At 44.1% G+C, this 23928-nt stretch overlaps 1 protein-coding gene, 1 long non-coding RNA gene and 1 other non-coding gene across 3 annotated transcripts in view; 1 reads left to right on the top strand and 2 right to left on the bottom strand.

The window, feature by feature from the left end:
* Positions 1 to 8138: 8138 nt before the first annotated feature.
* Mir692-1 (microRNA 692-1) lies at positions 8139 to 8247 on the bottom strand. The gene has a single exon (NR_030465.1). It is a non-coding gene; the product is annotated as a microRNA 692-1 (primary transcript).
* A 602-nt stretch (positions 8248 to 8849) lies between these two features.
* 1700122H20Rik (RIKEN cDNA 1700122H20 gene) lies at positions 8850 to 14628 on the top strand. Its single transcript, NR_152131.1, has 2 exons — positions 8850 to 9185; positions 14544 to 14628. It is a non-coding gene; the product is annotated as an RIKEN cDNA 1700122H20 gene (long non-coding RNA).
* A 2997-nt stretch (positions 14629 to 17625) lies between these two features.
* Positions 17626 to 23928, bottom strand: part of Rsph3b (radial spoke 3B homolog (Chlamydomonas)) — a 43641-nt gene continuing 37338 nt past the window's right edge. Inside the window, exons 5-8 of the mRNA NM_001083945.1 lie at positions 23018 to 23221; positions 20942 to 21104; positions 18343 to 18429; positions 17626 to 18030 (exon numbers count right to left, since the gene is read on the bottom strand). Coding sequence (NP_001077414.1) covers positions 17804 to 18030; positions 18343 to 18429; positions 20942 to 21104; positions 23018 to 23221 — 681 coding nt within the window. The 3' untranslated portion in view covers positions 17626 to 17803. The remainder of the gene's footprint in view (positions 18031 to 18342; positions 18430 to 20941; positions 21105 to 23017; positions 23222 to 23928) is intronic.

Below are 23928 nucleotides of genomic sequence, written 5' to 3' on the forward strand. Positions count from 1 at the left end.
TATATGTATATATTTATACAATTTGATTCTTTTTTTTCCATTTTTTATTAGGTATTTAGCTCATTTACATTTCCAATGCTATACCAAAAGTCCCCCATACCCACCCACCCCCACTCCCCTACCCACCCACTCCCCCTTTTTGGCCCTGGCATTCCCCTGTACTGGGGCATACAAAGTTTACGTATCCAATGGGCCTCTCTTTCCAGTGATGGCCGATTAGGCCATCTTTTGTTACATATGCAGCTAGAGTCAAGAGCTCCGGGGTACTGGTTAGTTCATAATGTTGTTCCACCTATAGGGTTGCAGATCCCTTTAGCTCCTTGGGTTCTTTCTCTAGCTCCTCCATTGGGAGCCCTGTGATCCATCCACTAGCTGACTGTGAGCATCCACTTCTGTGTTTGCTAGGCCCCGGCATAGTCTCACAAGAGATAGCTACATCTGGGTCCTTTCAATAAAATCTTGCTAGGGTATGCAATGGTGTCAGCGTTTGGATGCTGATTATGGGGTGGATCCCTGGATATGGCAGTCTCTACATGGTCCATCCTTTCATCTCAGCTCCAAACTTTGTCTCTGTAACTCCTTCCATGGTGTTTTGTTCCCAATTCTAAGGAGGGGCATAGTGTCCACACTTCAGTCTTCATTCTTCTTGAGTTTCATGTGTTTAGCAAATTGTACCTTATATCTTGGGAATCCTAGGTTTGGGGCTAATATCCACTTATCAGTGAGTACATATTGTGTGAGTTCCTTTGTGAATGTGTTACCTCACTCAGGATGATGCCCTCCAGGTCCATCCATTTGGCTAGGAATTTCATAAATTCATTCTTTTTAATAGCTGAGTAGTACTCCATTGTGTAGATGTACCACATTTTCTGTATCCATTCCTCTGTTGAGGGGCATCTGGGTTCTTTCCAGCTTCTGGCTATTATAAATAAGGCTGCTATGAACATAGTGGAGCATGTGTCCTTCTTACCAGTTGGGGCATCTTCTGGATAAATGCCCAGGAGAGGTATTGCGGGATCCTCCGGTAGTACTATGTCCAATTTTATGAGGAACCGCCAGACTGATTTCCAGAGTGGTTGTACAAGCCTGCAATCCCACCAACAATGGAGGAGTGTTCCTCTTTCTCCACATCCTCACCAGCATCTGCTGTCACCTGAATTTTTGATCTTAGCCATTCTGACTGGTGTGAGGTGGAATCTCAGGGTTGTTTTGATTTGCATTTCCCTGATGATTAAGGATGTTGAACATTTTTTCAGGTGCTTCTCTGCCATTCGGTATTTCTCAGGTGAGAATTCTTTGTTCAGTTCTGAGCCCCATTTTTTAATGGGGTTGTTCGATTTTCTAAAGTCCACCTTCTTGAGTTCTTTATATATGTTGGATATTAGCCCCCTATCTGATTTAGGATAGGTAAAGATCCTTTCCCAATCTGTTGGTGGTCTTTTTGTCTTGTTGACGGTGTCTTTTGCCTTGCAGAAACTTTGGAGTTTCATTAGGTCCCATTTGTCAATTCTCAATCTTACAGCACATGCCATTGCTGTTCTGTTCAGGAATTTTTCCCCTGTGCCCATATCTTCAAGGCTTTTCCCCACTTTCTCCTCTATAAGTTTCAGTGTCTCTGGTTTTATGTGAAGTTCTTTGATCCACTTAGATTTGACCTTAGTACAAGGAGACAAGTATGGATCGATTCGCATTCTTCTACATGATAACAACCAGTTGTGCCAGCACCAATTGTTGAAAATGTTGTCTTTCTTCCACTGGATGGTTTTAGCTCCCTTGTCGAAGATCAAGTGACCATAGGGTGTGGGTTCATTTCTGGGTCTTCAATTCTATTCCATTGGTCTACTGGTCTGTTTCTATACCAGTACCATGCAGTTTTTATCACAATTGCTCTGTAGTAAAGCTTTAGGTCAGGCATGGTGATTCCACCAGAGGTTCTTTTATCCTTGAGAAGACTTTTTGCTATCCTAGGTTTTTTGTTATTCCAGATGAATTTGCAAATTGCTCCTTCTAATTCGTTGAAGAATTGAGTTGGAATTTTGAAGGGGATTGCATTGAATCTGTAGATTGCTTTTGGCAAGATAGCCATTTTTACAATGTTGATCCTGCCAATCCATGAGCATGGGAGATCTTTCCATCTTCTGAGATCTTCTTTAATTTCTTTCTTCAGAGATTTGAAGTTTTTATCATACAGATCTTTCACCTCCTTAGTTAGAGTTACGCCAAGATATTTTATACTATTTGTGACTATTGAGAAGGGTGTTGTTTCCCTAATTTCTTTCTCAGCCTGTTTATTCTTTGTATAGAGAAAGACCATTGACTTGTTTGAGTTTATTTTATATCCAGCTACTTCACCTACAATTTGATTCTTAAACATGCTTGGTTTAAAATGTATCATAAACCATTGCCAAGGGGAACCCTCAGTGACCCCTTAAGGGCAGCATCTGCCTGCCAGTCACCCCTTGGTCCCCTCCTCATCCTGCTCTTCTGATGACATCATCTGGTCAGTCCTAGCTCCTCTTTCCATCTCCCGTCCTGTACAGCTGTCTCCTTGTGGATGTCTCCACTCCTCTCCAACATGGTTCGTCACTTCTGGACCACTGACTCTTGTCCAAACACCTGTCCCTAAGCACTTTACTTCCTCATCTAAGGACTGTTTCCCTACAACTCAAACCCATTGGGCTCCAAGATGGCAGCTGCTCTCTTCCCTTCCTGCAAGCTAGCTGCTGCGGCCACTATCAAGAGTGTCATAGTTTTTACTCTTCTGCTATTTCTACAGGGAGGGCACCTGGCTATCCCCAAGTGTCAGAGGCTAGGGTAGGCATATCACACAGGGCAGAGTGCAGGTCCTTTTTGATCATGCTATCATCTCAGAACCAGAGGGAAGTGCCCAGCTTACACACACAAATACATTTAGGGCACAAAGGACAGTGAGCTGCATCTATGCATGATCCATGCTGACCTTTGCCCTGGCATGCAGATTTTTTGGAGGAAAAAACTTTAAAGCAGAAATCAATCACTGTTTGCTTTTTGCTTCTGAAAGTACAAAGCCATTTGACTGGCACCTGTTTCACTGACCGTGAAGCCTAATAAGGCAGAGGACACACTGTCAAATTTCCACTCCTGCAGTGCAAAAGCAGACTGAGTTTGGAACCCAGTTTCTTCACCAGAATGTAGCTCCATCTTCCTGTACTGTCTCACAAATGCCCGCCTTTCCTGGCCCTGGCACTCAGTACCACCCTCACAAAGCCTTACCCTCTTATCTCAGTATTTGAGCATTTCCAATTAACCTTCTTATTTTCATTATTTCCCAAACTTTTATAGAGTTGCTATAATTGTCCTTAATAATATAAACATGATACTATTTCCCACACAAGATCTACCCCAGTTGTCTCAGAAAATGTCAATCTATGCAGAAGAGAACAAAACATTTTTTCTACAACTCACGATCGAGTGAAATAAAGATAAACCTGAGTACATACACATCTTTAATTAGTTGTTATAAAGTAGATAATCTTTTGGAAGAATTGTTATTTCTCCACTTAATTATTTGAAAAGTACAACCCACCAAATGGATTCACTTAGGAGTGTTGCGGACTGACAGAACAATATGTCTGCGAGTTGCTTAGACCTAGTTGGTCTAACAAGACAGTTCTTATGATAAAAATTAGCATTTTCTATCCATATACAATGTACTAGAATGCTCTGAATAACCCATCAGAGATGAAACTGCCATATTCCTAGACCTATGGAGATATAACCATAGAATCTTATGACTGTTTGGATAATGCAGTCAGGGCCATGACACTTGTGGATGTCATATTTGCACACTGGTGTTGGATTCTTATGATGGAACTGAAATCCCAGCATGGTGCTTATCTTCCTGCATCTGTAGGCTCACGAATGTTTTTAATGTAATTCTCTCGTGCTCAACTCTCAGAACTTAAAAGTATCATGTGTTCTTGGAAAGCCTTAGTTCTCTTCATTTCTGCCTATGAAACCTCAGGCTAATGTCCCATACAACTTTTGTTTTTGTTTTGTTTTTTTGGTTTTTCAAGACAGGGTTTCTCTGTGTAGCCCTGGCTGTCCTGGAACTCACTCTGTAGACCAGGCTGGCCTCGAACTCAGAAATCCGCCTGCCTCTGCCTCTGCCTCCTGAGTGCTGGGATTAAAGGCGTGCGCCACCACGCCTGGCCCCATACAACATTTAAAAACAACGTAACCAAAGGTAGTTCTACAAAGACAAAGAAAAAAATCTCACAACTCTCATAAATGAACTCGTCAGCATTGTGCAAAATGCTCTGGGTTCCTGCCATACAGGGAAGTGTCTAGCCTTCCATGGAACTTTCCTAAAGGCCTGGGTGTGAAGGCTGAGAATCCACACGTTGTTTCTCCCGTGGGTTACATTGGCTTCAGTGGTAATATTAAAGGACCTGCTGAGATACTGCTGGGTACTGAGTGTTAACATTTGCCACGGTAAGGTGGCAGCCTGGTGGCATTGTCTGTTTAGAAATAAAGAATGAAACAGCAGCTGTCACTGTGAGAATTTCACTATCGCCACTTTGATGTATATATGAGGTCACAGTATCGGACAGGCTAGACTTGAGAAGGGGGCTGGCAGCAATTTAAACCATCCAGAGACCTGTTACTCATTCCTCTTAGATAAAATCCTGGACAGATTCTACAACTTTTCTGGGTATTTAAAAATTATGGTAAACATAAATAAATTGACACAAAATAGAAGTAAAAAAAAAACAAAAAACAAACAAACAAACAAAAAAAAACTTCTGGGCTGGAGACATGGCTCAGTGGTTAAGAGCACCAACTGTTCTTCCAGAGGTCCTGAGTTCAATTCCCAGCAACCACATGGTGGCTCACAACCATTTGTAATGGGATCTGATGCCCTTTTCTGTGTGTCTAAAGAGAGCAATGGTGTACTCATATACATAAAATAAATAAATCTTAAAAAAACAAAAAACAAAAAACAAAAACCAACCAACCAAACAAAAACCTTCCACCTAGCTCCCATCTGGCTAGAAACTATTCTCTATCAGCTAGCTGCAGGCAGGGTGTTGTCTGCTCTTTCTCTTTCTACCTTGCTGTAGAAGAAGCCTGTGGTTTGCGATCTCTTAGAAGCCAGTGGGTCAGAGGCTGGGAAATCTGCCATCAAGGTCCTGTAGGTGAGGTGGTAGGCATACTACAATCTTAGCTCTTCCTCTCAAAGAGAATGTTTGGAAGTTCATGCCCTGACCCCTCCCCCTGGGAAGACACTGTCTGCCCGGAGCAGAGGAGAAGGCAGGGCAGGGTGACACTTGTTTGGGAGTTGCCAGTGTTCTGCAAAGCATCCAGCCCTGGGGAGCTTCAAGGGTAGTTAGTGCTCATTTGTATGACAAGACAGCCGTGTGTCTTTTGACTCCCTAAGACTGGGCTCCTGGAGTGGAGGTGTGGGATAGAGGCTGGGGACCTAAGCCTCTTTGGCTACCAGGACTGAAGAATTTCCTATTGTACTACTGCTGGCTACTTGGCACAGCAGCCAGCTCTGCCATAATGCCCATGCTATCTCCTGAGAGATGGCCAAAGCCTCTAAAGGACAATGGGGAAAAGGAGGTAGCTGTGCGTGGCAGAGCAGCTGAGAGATCCTACTGCGGAATACCCTGAGTTTGTCTGCTGTACCATGGTAGCTTGGCATTTCTTCCCTAGTATAGAAATCCATTACTTATTGTTGGGGAGCACTCTAAGCTTTGTAATAAACCTGTTCAAGGGCAATGGGCTGCAACTGCGTGTTGGGAGCCATTAAGGCAACGCCATTGTCCTGATCTCTGAATTGGGCCTCTCCCCCTGAGAAGAAAAGAGGGTCAAAAGCGGGCCACCGGATGCACCGCTCCAAGAAAGTCAGCGCTGGATGTCCTGACCTCAAGATACCCTGATACCGCCAAGTTCCTGCTTCCCCGTGTAACTGCCTAAGAATGTGCAATTCTATTGCCCCCCCTCCCACTGATAAATACTTCTCCTTTTGCTTGTATTGCCCCATCCCTCCCGCTGATAAGTATCTGTACTTCCCCGTTTCCTTGTGCAATTCTACTGCCCCATCCTTCCTGCTGAAAGGCACTTCCCCTTTTGCTCGAACATTTAAACCTCGGGCCTGGCAAATACATTTTGGGGGTCTTGATACAACTTCAGAACGGTTTCCGTGTCGTTACTCATACAAGACCCTCGTCTCTCTCTACCCCCCATTTGGTTATTAGGAGGAGGTCCCCTCGAGACCCTCAAATAACTGGACCTGCTGGACGGGTCAACTGCGGGAGAGTGGGTCAGACTCCCTAGTGCTGCCCGGGGAGCTCTCTCCCTCCTGGACATCGACTTCTGCACAGGTCACACCCTGCTCTTCTCTCCTGCTGCCTCAGGCAGCCAGTGCCTTCCTGTCAGACAGGGTTGCACAAAGCACACAGTTGCGTGATTCTTGACCTCTGGGACCCCGTCTCCTTTGAGAAGGGAGTCTCATCCAGACATCTGGAGACACGCCTCTCACAGGGGATACAGAACCCAGTAACATAAGGAAGCAACCTGACAGCACGGAGCAACTCGGTTCTTTCTAGCAAGGTAACTAAAAAGGGAGGTGGGAGTTAACTAAGAAATTGCTTTTGAAAGGATGTTAAGATGGCGTGAATAATCTCTGTAACAAGCTGTTAGTTGTATCAGTATTAGGCGAGGTCTCATATAGCCTAGGCCTGACATTGAACTCAGTATTAGGCGAGGTCTCATATAGCCTAGGCCTGACATTGAACTCAGTGTTAGGCGAGGTCTCATATAGCCTAGGTCTGACATTGAACTCACTTTGCTGCTAAGGATGACTTGGAACTTCTGATCCTCCACCACATCCACATTATCCAGGGTGGGGAATCGAACTCACAGCCTAGTGTCTATAAGGCAAAAGCTCTACAGATTAGCCATACCCTGAGCCCCTGAAATAATGTGTTAGGGACCCACTTCAAAAACAAGTGGAGAACACATTCAAGGAGAATCAAAGTCATGGGAAAGACCTGAAAACCAGGCTCATAAAAGTACTATGAAGTCAAAAAAGTAAATGGAATCACTGAGTGGCCATCACTTGCAAGCTAAAGATAGGATTTGTGAAGCTAGAAGCCCATGTTGTCTGTAAAGCACGAAGCTAGAAAAGCATAGGAAACAAATGAACTGAGCTTGATAGCTTGTTCATACTAAGGGCAACAGTACCTGGCCAGTCCTTTCTTCCTTTACTCATTGAACAAATATTATAAATCCTTTTACGCGGATACTGAGAAGCCAAACAAAATGTATCTTGGTCCTCAAGGGCCTCGCTGGCAGACAAATGATGATAACATTGTGGAACAGATTGCTGGGAGTGGACTTAAGGCCCTGAAACTGACCAGACCACACTCATATCCTCAGGATGCCATCAAGGATGCCCTGTGGAAGCCCCTTCTCACAGTGTCAGAAGCCAGCTATATTCAGTTTCACACAGTGTCCTTTAAAGGGAAAATGACCACCAACTGCTTCAAAAGGCTCTATATGGTCGTCCCTTAGGCCTAGTGTGACCAAGCAACCTCCTTTGTATTGGCAGAATATTCTGCTGGAATACAGAAGACCACTCCATTCTACAAGTGGTTTTACTCTTGGTTCTATGTAACTGAGTTGAGCATAATGATATCATTCTCAGCTATGGTGGACCAGATGTCCAGTGAGAGTTCTCAGGACACTGATGTCCAGTGGGTTAGACTGGCCATGGTGGTTGCAGATGACAAGGCCACTTATGACTTGGGGCTAGTCATGGGGATGTCTGCCCTGCCATGTTGGATAGGGGTCAACATCAGTGGTATGGAAGAAAAATCAGCTTGCCAAATACAGGAGTGAGACAGAAGGTTGGACGGCACTCTACAAACATCCTGGAGACTCCCTAGCGCTGCCCGGGGAGCTCTCTCCCTCCTGGACATTTTTTTTTTTTTTTTTTTTTTTTTTTTGCTGTCTCAAAAAGCTTTATTTTTACTTGGTCCAAGACTTGACAGAGGCTCCAGGGCGGTTACAAAGCTGCCTAGTGGCTTGAGAGGTTCATTCAGGTGGAGGTCCTAGGGCGGGCTGGTGCAGAGCAGAGGGGGGAGCCCCTTGGAAGGCAGAGGCCTCCTAGTTGTGCTTGAGAGTGAGGCGCTCAAAGAGATACTCACCCAGAGATCCCTGGGGCGCGCCAGTCTGCGCTGGTTGTGGCCCTGCCACCCTGCGGAGGTTGGTCAGATGGTTGCCCATCTTCTTGATGAGTTTCACCTCCTTATCCAGGAAGTGGCTTTCCAGGAAGTCACAGAGATGAGGGTCCGCGCGGGCAGAACCCAGGGCATGCAGATCCAAGAGGGCCTGATTCAGTGTGACTACACAATTTGAGGAGCTCAGTGCCAAAAAAACCCACAGAGCCCCTTATCTAAAAATTAAGAATTTTAAGACACCAGATGTAGTGTCAAACGCCTTTAATCCCAGCTCTTGGGAGGTAGAGGCAGGCAGATCTCTCTGAGTTCAAGACCAGCCTGGTCTACAGAGTGAATTTCAGTGTACCCAGAGGTACAAAGAGAAACCATGTTTTAAAAAACAAAACCAAAAACCAACCAACCAAACCAAAGAATTTTGAGACAATGACATAGAACATAAGTCTCGTTGGGAACCTTTAGGAAGACTGTATTCTATGCAGTTCTGTAAGTCACATGACTATGAGGCTAGCTCTCTGAGCTGTGATTAAAGGTAAGCTGAGTGGTCTTTGTGGGCAACCATCAACCATCATAGAAGACACAATGTGAACTATGACATAAAAGCCCAGACACCTACAAAGCATGGAGTTGGACCCACAGGTAACAAAGTCAACTGATGTAAACTGGCTCTGTACGTGGACTGTGGTCTGCTGCTTTAGAGCTAGGAAAGGCCTAGAGGATGGGGCATCTAGGAAGGACACATACTTTGGATTTGGGGCTGAACAATGAAGTCAGAGTCAACTTATCCAGTACTCATGTTCTACAGACTGGCCTTCCAGAGATGGGGCTGGCCTCATGGCATGTGATGATCATGAGGAGTTAGCCTCTGTTGTCCAGATGCTGGATGTAGCCAAGAGCCTAAGGCAGCGAAGTAAACCCTGGTGGAATTCACCAGAAGCCACTGGCTCACCTGGTATACAGGTAAGAGTCATAAGGCTTGTCATCTCAAGACTCCGTGTCAAAGAAGACACGGCACTTCTAGCTGCAGTAGATCCTGCCCGCTGAAGGGTGAAGAACCCTATGTTCCTTCCCAGGAATCAAAAAGGCTCAGCTCTGCTCACCCACAGCCACTGACTGAACAGTGAGGAAACTCCCCCTGAATTCCTTTTCTTCATGAGTTTTTCTCCTTCCCATGAGCCATGTGTGTGCTGGAACCCCGGCAAGGCTTCACCGAGTGGAGACCCTTGAGCCCAGATCCCTCAGCGGGCGAATGGGAGGCTGGCACTGCTTTTCAGTTCTAGAATACCAACTGGTTCTTTCATTAATGCTGGGACTTCTTATTTTTCACTTTGCTTTTGTTTTGCTTCATCAGAGACATTTCTAATAGCTGAACGTCACCATTGTCAGTTCCAGGAGCAGGCAAATCTTGGCTTGCAGGTTTTTCTTTAGATTGTTGTTTTTTTTTTTTTTTTCTGTAACAGGTAATTTTTTAATTGGCATACTAAATTACATATTTATGGGAGGTGGTGTGATAACTAGATGCATGTACATGGTCTGTAATGATCAAGTTAACAGCATTCCTATATCCCACTCCTGGTCTGTCTGCTTTTCCTGGCCACCAGGAGGCAAACAGCTACTATTCCGCACATCTCATTTCAGGCCCACACAATGGAGTCACTGGCTGAGACTCCCCCCCCCCCTCCCCCCCACTGTAACCCAAGGTAAGTACGGGCTCCATATAAACTGCGCAAGGGCCTGCAGCAGTGATGCAGTCTGTCTGCAGTCTACGGCAGCAGTGATGCAGTCTGTCTGCAGTCTACAGCAGCAGTGATGCAGTCTGTCTGCAGTCTACAGCAGCAGTGATGCAGTCTGTCTGCAGTCTACGGCAGCAGAGCCACTTCAGCCTTGGCTTTTTGTGTCATTTTCCACACCTTTACTTTTGATGTGTTTGTCTCTTTGACTTTCATGCCTTCCCTAGGCATGCACCTTCTTAGAGATCCCCTGAGTGTGTCGAGTTGTGTGTCCTATAGATTGTACACTTGGATCGTTCCACTGTAAACTCAGCTAGTTGCTGCCTCTGAAAGCCAGGGTGTTCGAGTCATTTAGTGTAACTGCTCATGAGACTCCTCTGCCATGCTGCTGTGTTCCCACAGGTCTTACGCATTTTTATGCTTCTGTTTCTCCATTGCTGTCTCCTTTTTGTATTAAATGTGCGTCTTCCTCTACACAACGAAATACTTTGCTTCCTTTTTATAATTCTCTTTAAAAGTTATTTTCTTAGTGGCTGCTCTGGGGATTGCAGTTCACATTTTAATTGAATTAATCTACTTAGACCAATACAGGTTTAATTTTAATAGTATATGAGCTTTCCCTTTAGGGTCATCCTGTCTCCCCAACTGTGTACTGCTAATCTGAAAATTTCATCTTGATACATTAGGATCCCACGGGTAGTTCTATAATGACTGCTTTATTATGCACTTTCTTTTCTTCTTTCTTTCTTTCTTTCTTTCTTTCTTTCTTTCTTTCTTTCTTTTTTTCTTTTCTTTTCTTTTTTTTTTTTTTTTTTGAGGCAGGGTTTCTCCGTGTAGCCCTGGCTGTCCTGGAACTCACTCTGTAGACCAGGCTGGCCTTGAACTCAGAAATCCACCTGCTTCTGCCTCCCAAGTGCTGGGATTAAAGGCATGTGCCACCACTGCCTGGCTCCTGCTGTCTCTCTCGTTTCTAGAATGTCCCATGTTCATCTCATTCACACGTTCTTTACTGCCTCTTACTGCTGCTGCTCTCACCTCCATCGTAGGTAAAGATCACATTATACTCACACCCCATTTACATTATTTAGTGACATTGCCCTGGTGTTAGGACCTTTGTCAATGAGCAAACTCTGAGTCAAATCAAATAAGGTCAGTCCCTAAACATGAGCTTTTCCAGGGAGCTAACCCAAAGTCAAACAGTGACAAGTGTCTTTGGAATGTGGCTTTGAGGGACATTGAGCCTATTTGGCTCCCTTCGGTGGCTGCTAGGCTATTTGTCAGCTGTTAATGCAGGTCTCCAGGGCTGTGGGGCAGAAACAAGAGCGAGACAGGGAAATTTGAGAGGTCCTTATTCCAGCATTCAAGGTGGTGGTGGTGTGCTCCCTCCATATATGGTAGGTAGTTCCTGTCCTGTGCCACAAGACAGTGTTTAGGTCTCAGGAATGTTTTGTTTTAGCCAAGACTGTTAGGTTTCAAGAGCTCTCTTTCTACGCCTTCTCTCTTGTAACTGTTAGCGCCATGCTGTGTTCATAGCAATACTTTCCCCTTGGATGCCACCTTTAGCTTCTGTGCAATTATTACCCAAGAGTCAAAACAGTCAGGAGTATGTTAGAGTGGGTATGCAGGTTCGAGGCACCAATTGTGGACTTTGTGGTATTTCACTTACTCATTATTTTGAGCTTCTTTCTATGTTCTAGACCAGTGGTTCTCAACCTTCCTAATGCTGCAACCCTTATGCTGTAGTGACCCCCAACCATAAAATTATTTTTGTTGCTACTTCATGACTTAATTTTGCTAGTGTTATGAAGTGTAATGTAAGTATCTGTGTTTGAGAACTGCTATTCTATACGATGTGTTTGTATATATTTGTGATAGAGGATGTGTGTTGGTGCTACCTAAATCATAGGGAGTAAGAGTCTTATAGTACTCCATAGCGGTGAGATTACAGGTTCAATAGCATCTGAGCTTCAGAGACACACAAGAACCAGAATAAACAGAAATTTAACAGCAGTGGTTACAGGGCAGAGGGGGAGGTTATACAACTTTGGCATAGGAAGAAAAACTGGGAGGAGTGGTCTCTCACTGAGAGAACACCTAGGGAAGAAGAGATATTTATTGCTGTATATGCATATGCCAATATAATAAAATTTTGCCCCCCTCTATCATAATTATGGCTCTGTCATAATCATAATCAAGAACTCCTAATGATTACAACTGAGAATGGAAATGGGAAGGTGCTAAGCTTTTTTTTTTCTCTCTGGTGTAGCTATGAATGTACGTGAGCACTTATGCCACGAGACCTATGTGGAGGTCAGATGTAAATCTAAAGGAGTCATTTCTCTCCTACTGTGTGGGTCTCAGGGTTTGAATTCAAGAGAGTCAGGCTTGATAGCAGGTGCCTCTACATGTGCCCTGGGGTAGCTTTTAATTTGGTATAAAAAACTCCTAACGACAATGTCAAGGCCAAGTAACTGAATAAGCACTTAGTGCTGCCTGGGCCGGCTGGGGAGACAGAACTGAACAGGAAAGAACTGTTTCCTAGCTCAGGAGGTAAAAAACAGCCTCATTTTAAGAGTAAACAGGGAGAGATTAGGCTGGTGATATAACTTAGTATATAAGATGCTTGCCACCAAGGCTGCCAACTGACATTTGCACGCCAGGACCCATAGGTAAAGGAAAGACCGGACAGATGTGGTAACTAAGGAAGAGCGGCTGACAGAATGACCGCTTGTTAAGGATCCAGAGTCAGGGTGAAGGCTGAAGTTATGAGTACAGCACAACTCTAGTCTACATCAATCGCGAGAGTCAGTCTGGCACCCAGCTAAGTTGGCAGATAATGTTAGAGCAACCTAAGTCTTCAGTGAGAGTCTGGATGTCCAAGGATGGCAATGCATTTTTAAACAATTGCCCTACAAGTTATAAAATCAGCACACAAAACAAGGAAGCTTGCTTGTTATGGCGTTTTAAACATGTCACTCTGCACTGCTCTCAATCCTTCCTCTCCCATACTCTGTGTCCCCTGTGTCCCCTGCCCTTCTCCCTCATCCTGCTGGTCCTCCTCTCCCCACACTCTGTGTCCCTTGTGTCCCCTGCCCTTTTCCCTCATCCTGCTGGTCCTCCTCTCCCCTCTTCTCCCCAATATTCCACCCCCTTCCCTCACCTGCTTTGCCTCCTAAAGCTCACTCCCATGTCTCTCGGTTCCTTTTCTACATCACACCATACATACACAAACACACACACACACACACACACACACACACACACACACAAGGCAGACACACATAGACACACAAACAGATGTACATAGATGAGCACACATAAATTCAAAACTAAAGTCTACGTGTAAGAGAAAAAAATTTGGCATCTGTCATTCTGAGTCTGTCTTATTTTGCTTAATATAATAACAACCAGCTACACCCCTTTTCCTACTGGTGTGATGGCTTCTCTCTATGGCTGACAATGTGGCACAAGTAGATAATGACATTTTTCACCCCGCATGCCAAGCTTTTCTGTGGCCATTAAATTACATATAAAGTTGAACTCAAGTTAACAGTAACATGGTGTTTTACTGACCCCTAGTGGTCAGTATGAATATGAATAGAATCTGAACTGTAATTAACACACATTTAAAATGCTTATTTTCTAAAAACCATGAATCAGTATACTGACAAACATTTTTTTTAACTTTATTTTAAAAAATTAGTTAAAATTAGCAGTAGAGTTAAGAAATGATGGGTATTGCTTACTGGTTCTATGAATGGGGAAATGAAGCCCAAGCTTAGGCTTTGCAGAATGGCTTCACATTAGATATGCTCAGGAACATGGACAGGGCTACTTTGCTATGCAATACATTATGATTAAGGGAGAACATATCAAATTTCCTAGAATAGGCAAAACATATGGAGTCAAAATGAGGTAAAATTGGATGATGTGGTAAAACTTTGCTGGAATAAAAGAAACAGGCAACAGAAACCCACTAAGTGAGTTCTTTCCCCAGTTCTACAAAGCAGAGCTTTGAGAAAGGAAGAGCCCTCCTCTGAGGTGAGGGTCAGCTGCGTGCAGGTACAGATTCCATCCCAGAAGGTGTGGCTTGAGCCAGGCCCTGCAAGGTCTTGGAAGGCCTCTCAGGCTATGCTAGCCTCCCTCACATGGCTCCAACCTCATGATGTTAAATAGGGGAAATGGCGTTCTAACTTCTTTCCAGTTAGTTATGTGGGGTCCACGCCATGATTCCAGTCTGTGGATGTGACTACACGTTCATTGCCTACCCTGTCATCTCAGTGCTCGCTCAAACAGCAGGAGGGTGAGTTTACAAAAGGAGCGTTAGGAATGTCAGTAAAGTCAATGGAGATGAAGGTGTCTGACTCACCCACCTGCTGGTGCAGGTGCTGATGGCAAGGGCCAGTCATACCAGGAACCTTAGCTTGCTGCCTTCTCTCTACTGCACTCCATGTTTTCCTGAGGTAACTTCATAAACAATGAAAACGCCAACTCTTCACTTAATGTATTTGTATCCAGATGACATAAAGCTGGTTTCTTTTCTCTCAGGTACAGTACCCTCATCTCTCACTTATCTGTTTCTTTCTAGGATGGACGATGGCAAGACTAAGCCTGTCTCAATGTGGGATATCTGAATTTACACACACTCCAATAAATTGTGGAATTACACAGCATGCATTGCACATTACATACATTACACAGCAAACAACTGCAGAGTGTTCCTTTAAAGACACACGGCTGAGGGGCCACAGATGTAGCATGGACTGACTACTGCTGTTTGAATTGGCACAGTGTTAACGCTGTCTTACCACAGACAAGAAACAGGGTACTCCAAGCTTTACCAGTGAAGCTTCTCTTTGTAGAATACAAAGAGACTCAAACAAAGTTTGGAGCTGAGACGAAAGGATGGACCATGTAGAGACTGCCATATCCAGGGATCCATCCCATAATCAGCCTCCAAACGCTGACACCATTGCAAACACTAGCAAGAGTTTGCTGAAAGGACCCTGATATAGCTGTCTCTTGTGAGGCTATGCCAGGGCCTAGCAAACACAGAAGTGGATGCCCACAGTCAGCTATTGGATGGATCACAGGGCTCCCAATGGAGGAGCTAGAGAAAGTACCCAAGGAGCTAAAGGGATCTGCAACCCTATAGGTGGAACAACATTATGAACTAACCAGTACCCCGGAGCGCTTGACTCTAGCTGCATATCTATCAAAAGATGGCCGAGTTGGCCATCACTGGAAAGAGAGGCCCATTGGACACGCAAACTTTATATGCCCCAGTACAGGGGAACGCCAGGGCCAAAAAGGGGGAATGGATGGGTAAGGGAGTGGGGGGGGAATGTATGGGGGAGTTTTGGGATAGCATTGGAAATGTAATTGAGGAAAATACCTAATTAAAAAAAACAAAACAAAAAACAAACAAACAAACAAAAAACCAAAGAGACTCAAGGTGGAGCTGGAGAGATGGCGCAGAGATTAAAAGCACTGTCTGCTCTTCCAGAGGTCCTAAGTTGAATTCCCAGCAACCACATGGTGGCTCACAACCACCTGTAATGAGGTTTGGTGTTTCTTCTGGCCGGCAGGCATACATGCAGGCAGAACACTGTATACATAATAAATGGATCTTAAGAAAGAAAAAGAAAAAGAAGAAAAGAGAGAAAGAAACTTAAGGTGCCGAGAAAACTGACGATTGAGAGCTCAGCCCTACACAGGGCATTTTATACCACCCACAAAGGCTCAGAGACAGCACAGTGGAGGGGGCAGGACAACTTGAGTTGGAAGACACACAAGGCTGTGAAATGCCTTCTGGATACAACACAGCTATCATCTTGAACTCAACAACTGTGATTACCTGTACTGGGGCTGCATAAGTCTGCCCTGCAGTCATGAAGCGGGGATGTCATGGGGCCCCCTGTAGAGCTATTGGCTACCAACAGACACTGGGAGAAGGGGGTCATCTCTCTAGTTGTACCCACTGAGGAGCCCACCAGGCTCCAACAGACACTTCCAAACTCAAGGTCACACAGATGGCCCTAGATAAACTCAGTGGGTCACAGAACAAAACAGATACAGATTTGGGAAAGGGTTTTGTAGGGAGGCGAAGAGGGCTGACAGGTGGAAGGGAGATAAAAGAGAGTGTGGAATACAAGTAATTCTAATGAATTATATACAAGTATGACATTGTTGAAGAAGTAATTGTTGCAAAAAGCAATTAGCCTCAAAATAATTTTAAATAACTTGCAAGTGTTTTAAATTAGTAATAATTTTAAATTATAAAAATAAAAGTTTAATAATTAGCAACAACTGTAATCAAAATTTTGGGGCATTTTGTATTTAGAGTAATAAAGACTGTTTAACACAGAATTGAATGTTTCATGCTCTGCAGAGCAGTGACTCACGTTTGTAGTCAGTGCCTCTGGAAGGGCAGAGGTAACAAGGAGGAAGCTTATGAGGTTGGAGTCTTGGCCAAGGCTCGGGTTATAGCAACTCACTGCATTTGTTACCTGCTGCAAATCTCTCTGCACTGCCTAGGTTTGGGATCTTCATTTGCAGCATGTACTCCAGACAGCTGGACTGCTAGCCTCTGAGTGCATGTAGGCCTTACTCAGAACTGTACCCCTAAGTCTGTAGCTCCTGCTTGCTACCTGACATGTAGCAGGTACCTGTTCATGTCTGTTGGCTGGCTTAGATAAAGCAAGATGGAAATATAAACATGATTATGCGACTCAGGAAGCTCCCATGACGCTTAAGCAGTCTTGTGATATAATACATGGAGAACTGGGCACACTCATTTTATATGTATAATCACTGATCTTAAGAAATTACAGTGGATATGTAAATCAGTCATGCCACTTCATGACTGCAGATTCTATCTCCGCTGGCATTCTAAGACTAGACTGAATGCCTGCCAGACAAGGCAGGCTTCAGTTACTGCCAGCAGCTATAAGGCTGAGATGGTCATCTGCGCATCCCACTACTGAAGGAAATGTTCTAAACGAGCTGAGTTAAGAGTCAAGAGTAACTCCTCTGTATGCTACAGCCTTCTATAATTCACAACACATTGAAACACTTTTGAGAGACAAGCAACTTACATTAACTAGACATAGTATTTGGTAAAAATATGTAAACAACACATTTTTTAGTTACAAAGTAAACATGTATATTTTCTAAGTGTTGGATCATGCATGAGCCTAAATAGCCCACAAAAGGTTTGGGCACTTCCAGCCAGCTGGCAACAGAGGCTGTGTGTGGAAGGTGGGGACCACTTTGCTTTGATTGACGTTGCCTGAAACTTGCCTATGGATGAGATATGCAAAAAGTAACAGGTCCAGATCAGTCAGTAAGCCTTGTCAGACACTGATGCTGCAGCAGGTGGCTGTTTAATTTTATACAAACAAGGACTCCAATTTTACCCCCATCCCCACCCCACGCAGCCTTCAGGAGTATGCTCAGGTGTTCTTTACAGAGTCAACGGGCTAGTTTCCAACAGAGAAGACAAGCTTAATGACTGACAGCACCTATTATCTCAGTGAGATATGAGACCTACCAAAAAGAAGCTAGCCCACAAGAAGAGGATTACGAGAGATACATATATGAGAGTAATGGGAGACTAGTGCTTGGACAAGATTCTTATTAGTAAGACAACATGGCCCTTGAACGATGTTAAATAAATGAAAAAGTGTCATTTTTATTTTATTTTATTTTTTAATTATAATTGATTTGTTCAGCCAACTAGACAAAAAGATTTAGTGGCTGAGTATCACAGTTTGTAAAGCCTGGATGGGTCATGTGCCTGCCTTGCATTATAACTGACCAGATGTTGAGCTGCTCTCTGGCTCTTGGTCACTCTGCCATAAGGTGTCCCCCCTCTTCCACAGGCTTCCTTTCTTGGGATGGTGCTGGCTGTGAGGAGACTCTGTCTAAAACTGGCTTCTGCGTGTGCAATGTGGTCACCGAGGGATCTGTCACTGTGTTAGGACCATTAATCACATTTGTCTTCTGACCAGGCGGCATGGCTTCCTTGTGCTCGTAATCGTTGATCCTTCTTTCAACCACGTCGCGAATTAACACTGAAAAGTTCAGAGGGCATTTTGAGTTTCCATACTTTTCTTAGAGACAAGCAGAAACATGCCCTAGCCTCCCTCCCCATCAGCCTTTACACATTTAGCACATACAACTAAGGTTATGTCTTCCCGCCTTTGAAGATGTCATGTACAAAGCAACAATAGAAGACACCACAGGATGAAACCACAGGAGAGCCAGAATGAGAGAGGGTGAAAACTCTGCCCTTGTTAATATAGCTGACAGCCTCAAAGTTTCAGAGCTGTCACTAACACCAGTGTCCCTCCCTTGCACGTCTTGGAGGTCTCAGAGTAACTTACTGTCAAGCACAGTTCTTCCCACCATGCTGTGTTCCATGGATTTTTCAACTTCATTCATTAGCCATGGGAGGAATCCTACCTCAATATCTGCAATAAAGAACGCCAGTAAGCCATTTCTGCAAGTCATCACAAACAGGCTGCTTCCCTGTTTACACTGCTCAGCATCACTGTCTTTTCAACATAAAATATCAAACACACTCACATAATGTAACAGGAACGTTGGAGCCACCTCTCTGTAAACGCCGGGGACCTCGCAAAAGCACCTCGTGCAGGAGGACCTAATTGAGGACTGCCTGAGAGAGCAAGGATTGCTGGTGCAGATAATGCCAGCCAATCAGGAACTGCTGTTTAGAAGAGATGCTTTCTTGGCACCAATGGGGTGTGGGTGGAGGGCATTAAAGGGGCTTGCAGCAGTGTTCAGACGAGCTTGCTGTTTCTCACCTGCTCCTGGAGGGAGTCTGTATAGACTCTTCACCACCTCGCCTCCAACCCCCAAGGGCAGGCAGGGTCGGGTGGCGAGTAGTCCAGGACACATAGCATAGCTTTTGCCACATTCTCTAAATGTGCTCTGGTTAACTTCCCCTCTACTGCAGTGGAAGCAGTACTTTACAAATGAGGTTTTCCATAGTGAAACCTGAGTTGGGCCCACAGGCACAATCTGAGTTGGGTCGGGGGGGGGGGGGGAGGGGCAGAGAGAAGACTGCACTGAAGTGGGGTGCAAACCTGGGGACCGGCAACGCCAGAATAAGAAGGCCTCTCGGGGGGCCAGAGCTGGGTGGAAGCTGACCAGCTGAAAGGGGGTCTGAGCAGGGGCCATTCAGAGAGCACTGCAGATAAAGTGGAGGCTAAATGCTTCTGTTAGAAGGAACTTTGCTGACTTCAGTGGAATATCCACTGTGCAAGCACTTTAACAAGCCTGCCCATAGCAATCTACACTCTAAGTTTCAAGATGGTTTTTAGGGGCAGGCATCATATGGTTATTTAATAGGATGATAATGGGGAAAGTAGAATATTGAATTTCCTAATATATATGTCACATCTCGGGTTAGATTTTCATTTTCAAGTTTTGGACTATGTAACAGAAAACAAACAAAACCAAACATTACTGTTCTCTGTGAGCAATAGTAAAAAGTCTACTTTTATGGTTTGGATCCTAACGATTTCCCTAAAGCTCACGTGTGGAAGCCCAGTCCCCAGCTGAGAGTGTGTTCTCTTGCTGGGGAGTGTCTGCACTTGAAGGGGTGTACTGGCTGGATTTGTGTGTCAACTTGACACAGCTGGAGTTATCACAGAGAAAGGAGCTTCAGTTGGGGAGATGCCTCCATGAGATCCAGCTGTGGGGCATTTTCTCAATTAGTGATCAAGGGGGGAGGGCCACTTGTGGGTGGTGCCATCTCTGGGCTGGTAGTTTTTGGTTCTATAAGAGAGCACACTGAGCAAGGCAGGGGAAGCAAGCCAGTAAGGAACATCCCTCCATGGCCTCTGCATCAGCTCCTGCTTCCTGACCTGCTTGAGTTCCAGTCCTGACTTCCTTTAGTGATGAACAGCGATTTAGAGGTATAAACTGAATAAACCTTTTCCTCCCCAACTTGCTTCTTGGTTATGTTTTGTCCAGGAATAGAGACCCTGACTAAGACAAGGGGTTATTGGGAGACTTTTGTTTCCCAGCTTTGATTCCCTGTGTGCTCCCTATACAGGCCCAGCAACAATGGAGTCAAATGACTCCATATGATCATGTACCGAAACTCCTAAAACCCTGAGCTACGATCAGCCTTTCCAGCCGCTAAGCTGGTTGTCTGAGTGACAGCTGACTGACACACCTAGCTAGATCACACAGGAGGGTGGGAGCTGAGCACGGGGGCTTCAGTTCCACCTGCACGTCTGTGCAGGCTATGCTCAGCTCTCCACCTGATACATCTGCAGCTACCAAAGCATTGGCAGCTGGACATACCCGAGACGGATTTTCTTCCTTGACTGGATTATTTGAGGTGGAAAGACTCACCTTAAACCTGGGCTTTAGTGACTGTAGGTGTTAGCAAATTGGAAAGCCAGTACCATACACTCTTTTGTTTTGCTGGGGTGGCTGCAGGACAGGGTTTTTCTTGCATAGCTCTGGCTGTCCTGGACATTGGTCTGTAGACCAGGCTGGCCCGGAACTCAGAGATATGTCTGTCTCAGACTCCTGAGCGCTAGATTAAAGGCGTACACCATAACTGCCTGGGATGTTCCAGGTCTTAAAAAAATTCATCCTTATACTTCTGTTGCTCTAGGACCACACCTACTGCCAAAATATGTGATGGCCAGGGTTCTCTATAGAAACAGAATGAGTGTATGTTCGTAAAATCTTACATACCTTATGACATAATTTCTAAAAAATCCATCATTTCAAACAGAAAATTCATGATCATAAAGCAATGAAACTGGGACCTAACCCATGCTTTTCAGACCAAGTCTTTCTAGTGCATAATCCTGCTTATCAATAGAGAGACGCTGGCCTGGACTACAAAAACACAGGGCAGCGATCATACACATGAAATAAGTTTGAACCAGTAAGGATATTCTCAGCATAGCAATGAATCTAACAGAAGTGTCCACAAACCTCTTTCAATTGGATCATAAAAGAAGCCACTATTCCTGAGTTTGTCAAAGACAGACGGGAGGAGGTTAGCCAGGTACTGCCGAGCGAATATCAGAGCTGAGATCTTCTGTAACGTCTCATTCCGCTTATGGACAATCTCCCACTGCTGTTTCTTACGGCGCTCCTGCCAAGAGAAAAGATGTCACTGCATATGGAGAGCTGAGTAGTTTGTTCCCTCAGGCACTAGGACTGTGAGGCTAAGGATGTGGAAGTGTGTCAGTCCAGGACTCACCACAATGTCAGACATATTGAGCAACTAGTGGGCATTGAGTTTATGAATAACGAAGCCCGAGGTAAAACTCATCTCCTGACCCGTTTTCAAGTAAAATGATTTTTATGCTTAACATATGAATGTTATCAACAAGATAATGGCAGCTGGTTCTAGTGGCGCACACTGTTAATTCTAGACCGCAGAGTGGTGGGTTAAAGGCTATCCTACGTTACACAGGGATGCCTTGTCAAACAATCATGACAGCTGATATGTATTTGCTACTAGTGACATCATAAAGTAGTACTTAGTCGAAATTATATCCTTATGTATCTTCCATTGAAGAACATCACCCAATGAGCTGACTTGTCTCTATCCCTTTGAGAATTAGTAAGGCTAACGTGGCTTTAGAGATCATGAAAGCTTGCGTGTGTGTGTGTGTGTGTGTGTGTGTGTGTGTGTGTGTGTGTGTGTGTAGTTGTCTTCTTTAGGCCAAATAACATCTATAAAGTTAGTGAATGCTTTTTTTGTTGTTTTTTGTTGTTGTTGTTGTAGTTTTTTTTTTTTTTTTTTGGTTTTTTTGGAGACAAGATTTCTCTGTGTAGCCCTGGCTGTGCTGGACTCACTTTGTAGACCAGGCTGGCCTCGAACTCAGAAATCTGCCTGCCTCTGCCTCCCAAGTGCTGGGATTAAAGGTGTGTGCCACCATGCCCGGCACATGAATGCTTTTTTATGTGTCCATATAAAAGTGGGGGCATTAACATATTCTTCAAATAATCTATCTTCAAGGTTTAAAAACAAATACAGATGTAGATGACTTATATTCTAGTTGTTCCCATGATCCACTTCCTGACAGCAAACACATACTTTGTAAAGATCTTATTGGTTGTCTCAACAGAGGCTCTGTAGTCAGTTGTTTATCTTACACACGCAAGCAAAGACCTACACAGAGCATTCCTACAGAGCCCTATGTTCTTCATATAAACAGTTACTAATTTTGGAAGAATTATTAATTTTTGGAGAAAATATAAAACCAGCTGATTATGTCATAGTAGCAGTTTCCTACAAATGTACTTGGGGCTCTTTGGGAAATAGTTCTCATTGGTTTAAATATTCTGGCACTACCTTTATTCAGTGTGTAAGAAAGACTGACATGTACTGTCAATACCAGAAAGACCTGTAAATATAATTGAGTGTAGATTTTTCTAGCTGCAGGCTACTGATACATTTTATTAAAATGAGCTATAAAGCTTTTCTTATTGAAGATTCATAAAACATAATTTGGAAACAAGGGCCTGGTCACTAGCTATGTGCCGATCCCCATCCCCAGGAGCCTGGCATCTCCTGCCTCTTCCCTTCCTTTTATCTTGCTACTATTAGATGATGACAAATCAAGGAATTCTTTCTCTAGAGCTCCTTTCAAGCTCTTGACATTTAAGAGCACCATCCAGTTGGACGGCATAATTGAGGAACCTGTACTGCATTGGTAGCTTTGGGAAGCTGACTTACATACATTAATAGAAGGTGGAATTTACAACACGGAAGTGAGAGATTGGTGATCTGTCGGAGAGATCTGAGCAACAAAAGCTGTCGGTCTCTTTCATAGGAACATTTCTCACTGTGCTGTGTTCTTCATATAAGTAATTACGATTAATTAAAAAAGATTACTGGTTTCATAGTATGCTATATGTAAACTTGGACATAATGTATGAAGTGGACAAGAGGCTGAGGGCAGTTCTGGGTATTGTTCTTAGGGGATGGGTCCAGCAGGGAAATGAGAGAGGAAGTAAAAGACCAAGACAGTCAGACAGACAGACAGCGAGCTGCACCTTTTCTTCTCGGTGCCTTCTCTCTTGCTCTTCCAGTCGCTGCACTTCGGCCAGCTCCACGTTCCTTATCTCTTCATATGCGTACTGCCTGGCCCGCAGGTTGGCCAGCTCCTCCTCTTCCATCACCTCTAGAAGGGACTGTTCAATCGTCTTCCCCACCAAAACCTCTAACATGGGCTTGACTTCAAGGTCAAAGTCGAAAAGCTTAAACACAAAAGGAAGCAAACAAAATTTTAATCATGAATCAAATGTGTGATAAGAATATGAAGGGAGGTTGCTGTGTCACCTGTGGGTTAGACACTTACTGCCACTGTGTCTGTTTTAACTCTCAAAACAACCTTACAAGGTACACAGAGGAACATTCTGATTATAGGCAAAAGTCTATTAAGTTAAAACAATCAAGGAAATCCATGTTTATCAATGTGAATTCTAAACCTTAATGATTTGAAGCTGGAATTCTGAAACTAAAGGGCACTGTCCTGTCTTTCATATTCTTTTTTTTCTTCTGTTAAACATTGACTAGCCTTAAAGAAACTTAAAAAAAAAAGACAGTTGAATGAAGTAAGGAATATGAATAGTGTCCATTCGAAGTGACGCAAGCCTAACAAGTCACCACTTTCTCTGCAGAGCTTGAAAACTTCCTTCATTTCCAAATTTCAATGTGTTTTTTCAAGTTCCTTTATTCTTACCTCTCCACATCCTGATTCATGTAGTCATTGATTTTAACTCCACAAACTGGCCTATTCACGCATTCTATGTGGAGATGAAAATGTTATTTAGAGTCCGTCAACATACAGTCCCTTCATAAAAGTAATGTGCTCTACAAATGACTTGTGGGGTCACTGAGAATGGAGTCTCTTATATAAAGGGTAGTCCTCGTCTTATTTGGTACAAATCTTAGGTATAAACAT

The sequence above is a fragment of the Mus musculus genome, chromosome 17 (genome assembly GCF_000001635.26).
Source record: "Mus musculus strain C57BL/6J chromosome 17, GRCm38.p6 C57BL/6J".
Taxonomy (NCBI): Eukaryota; Metazoa; Chordata; class Mammalia; order Rodentia; family Muridae; genus Mus; species Mus musculus.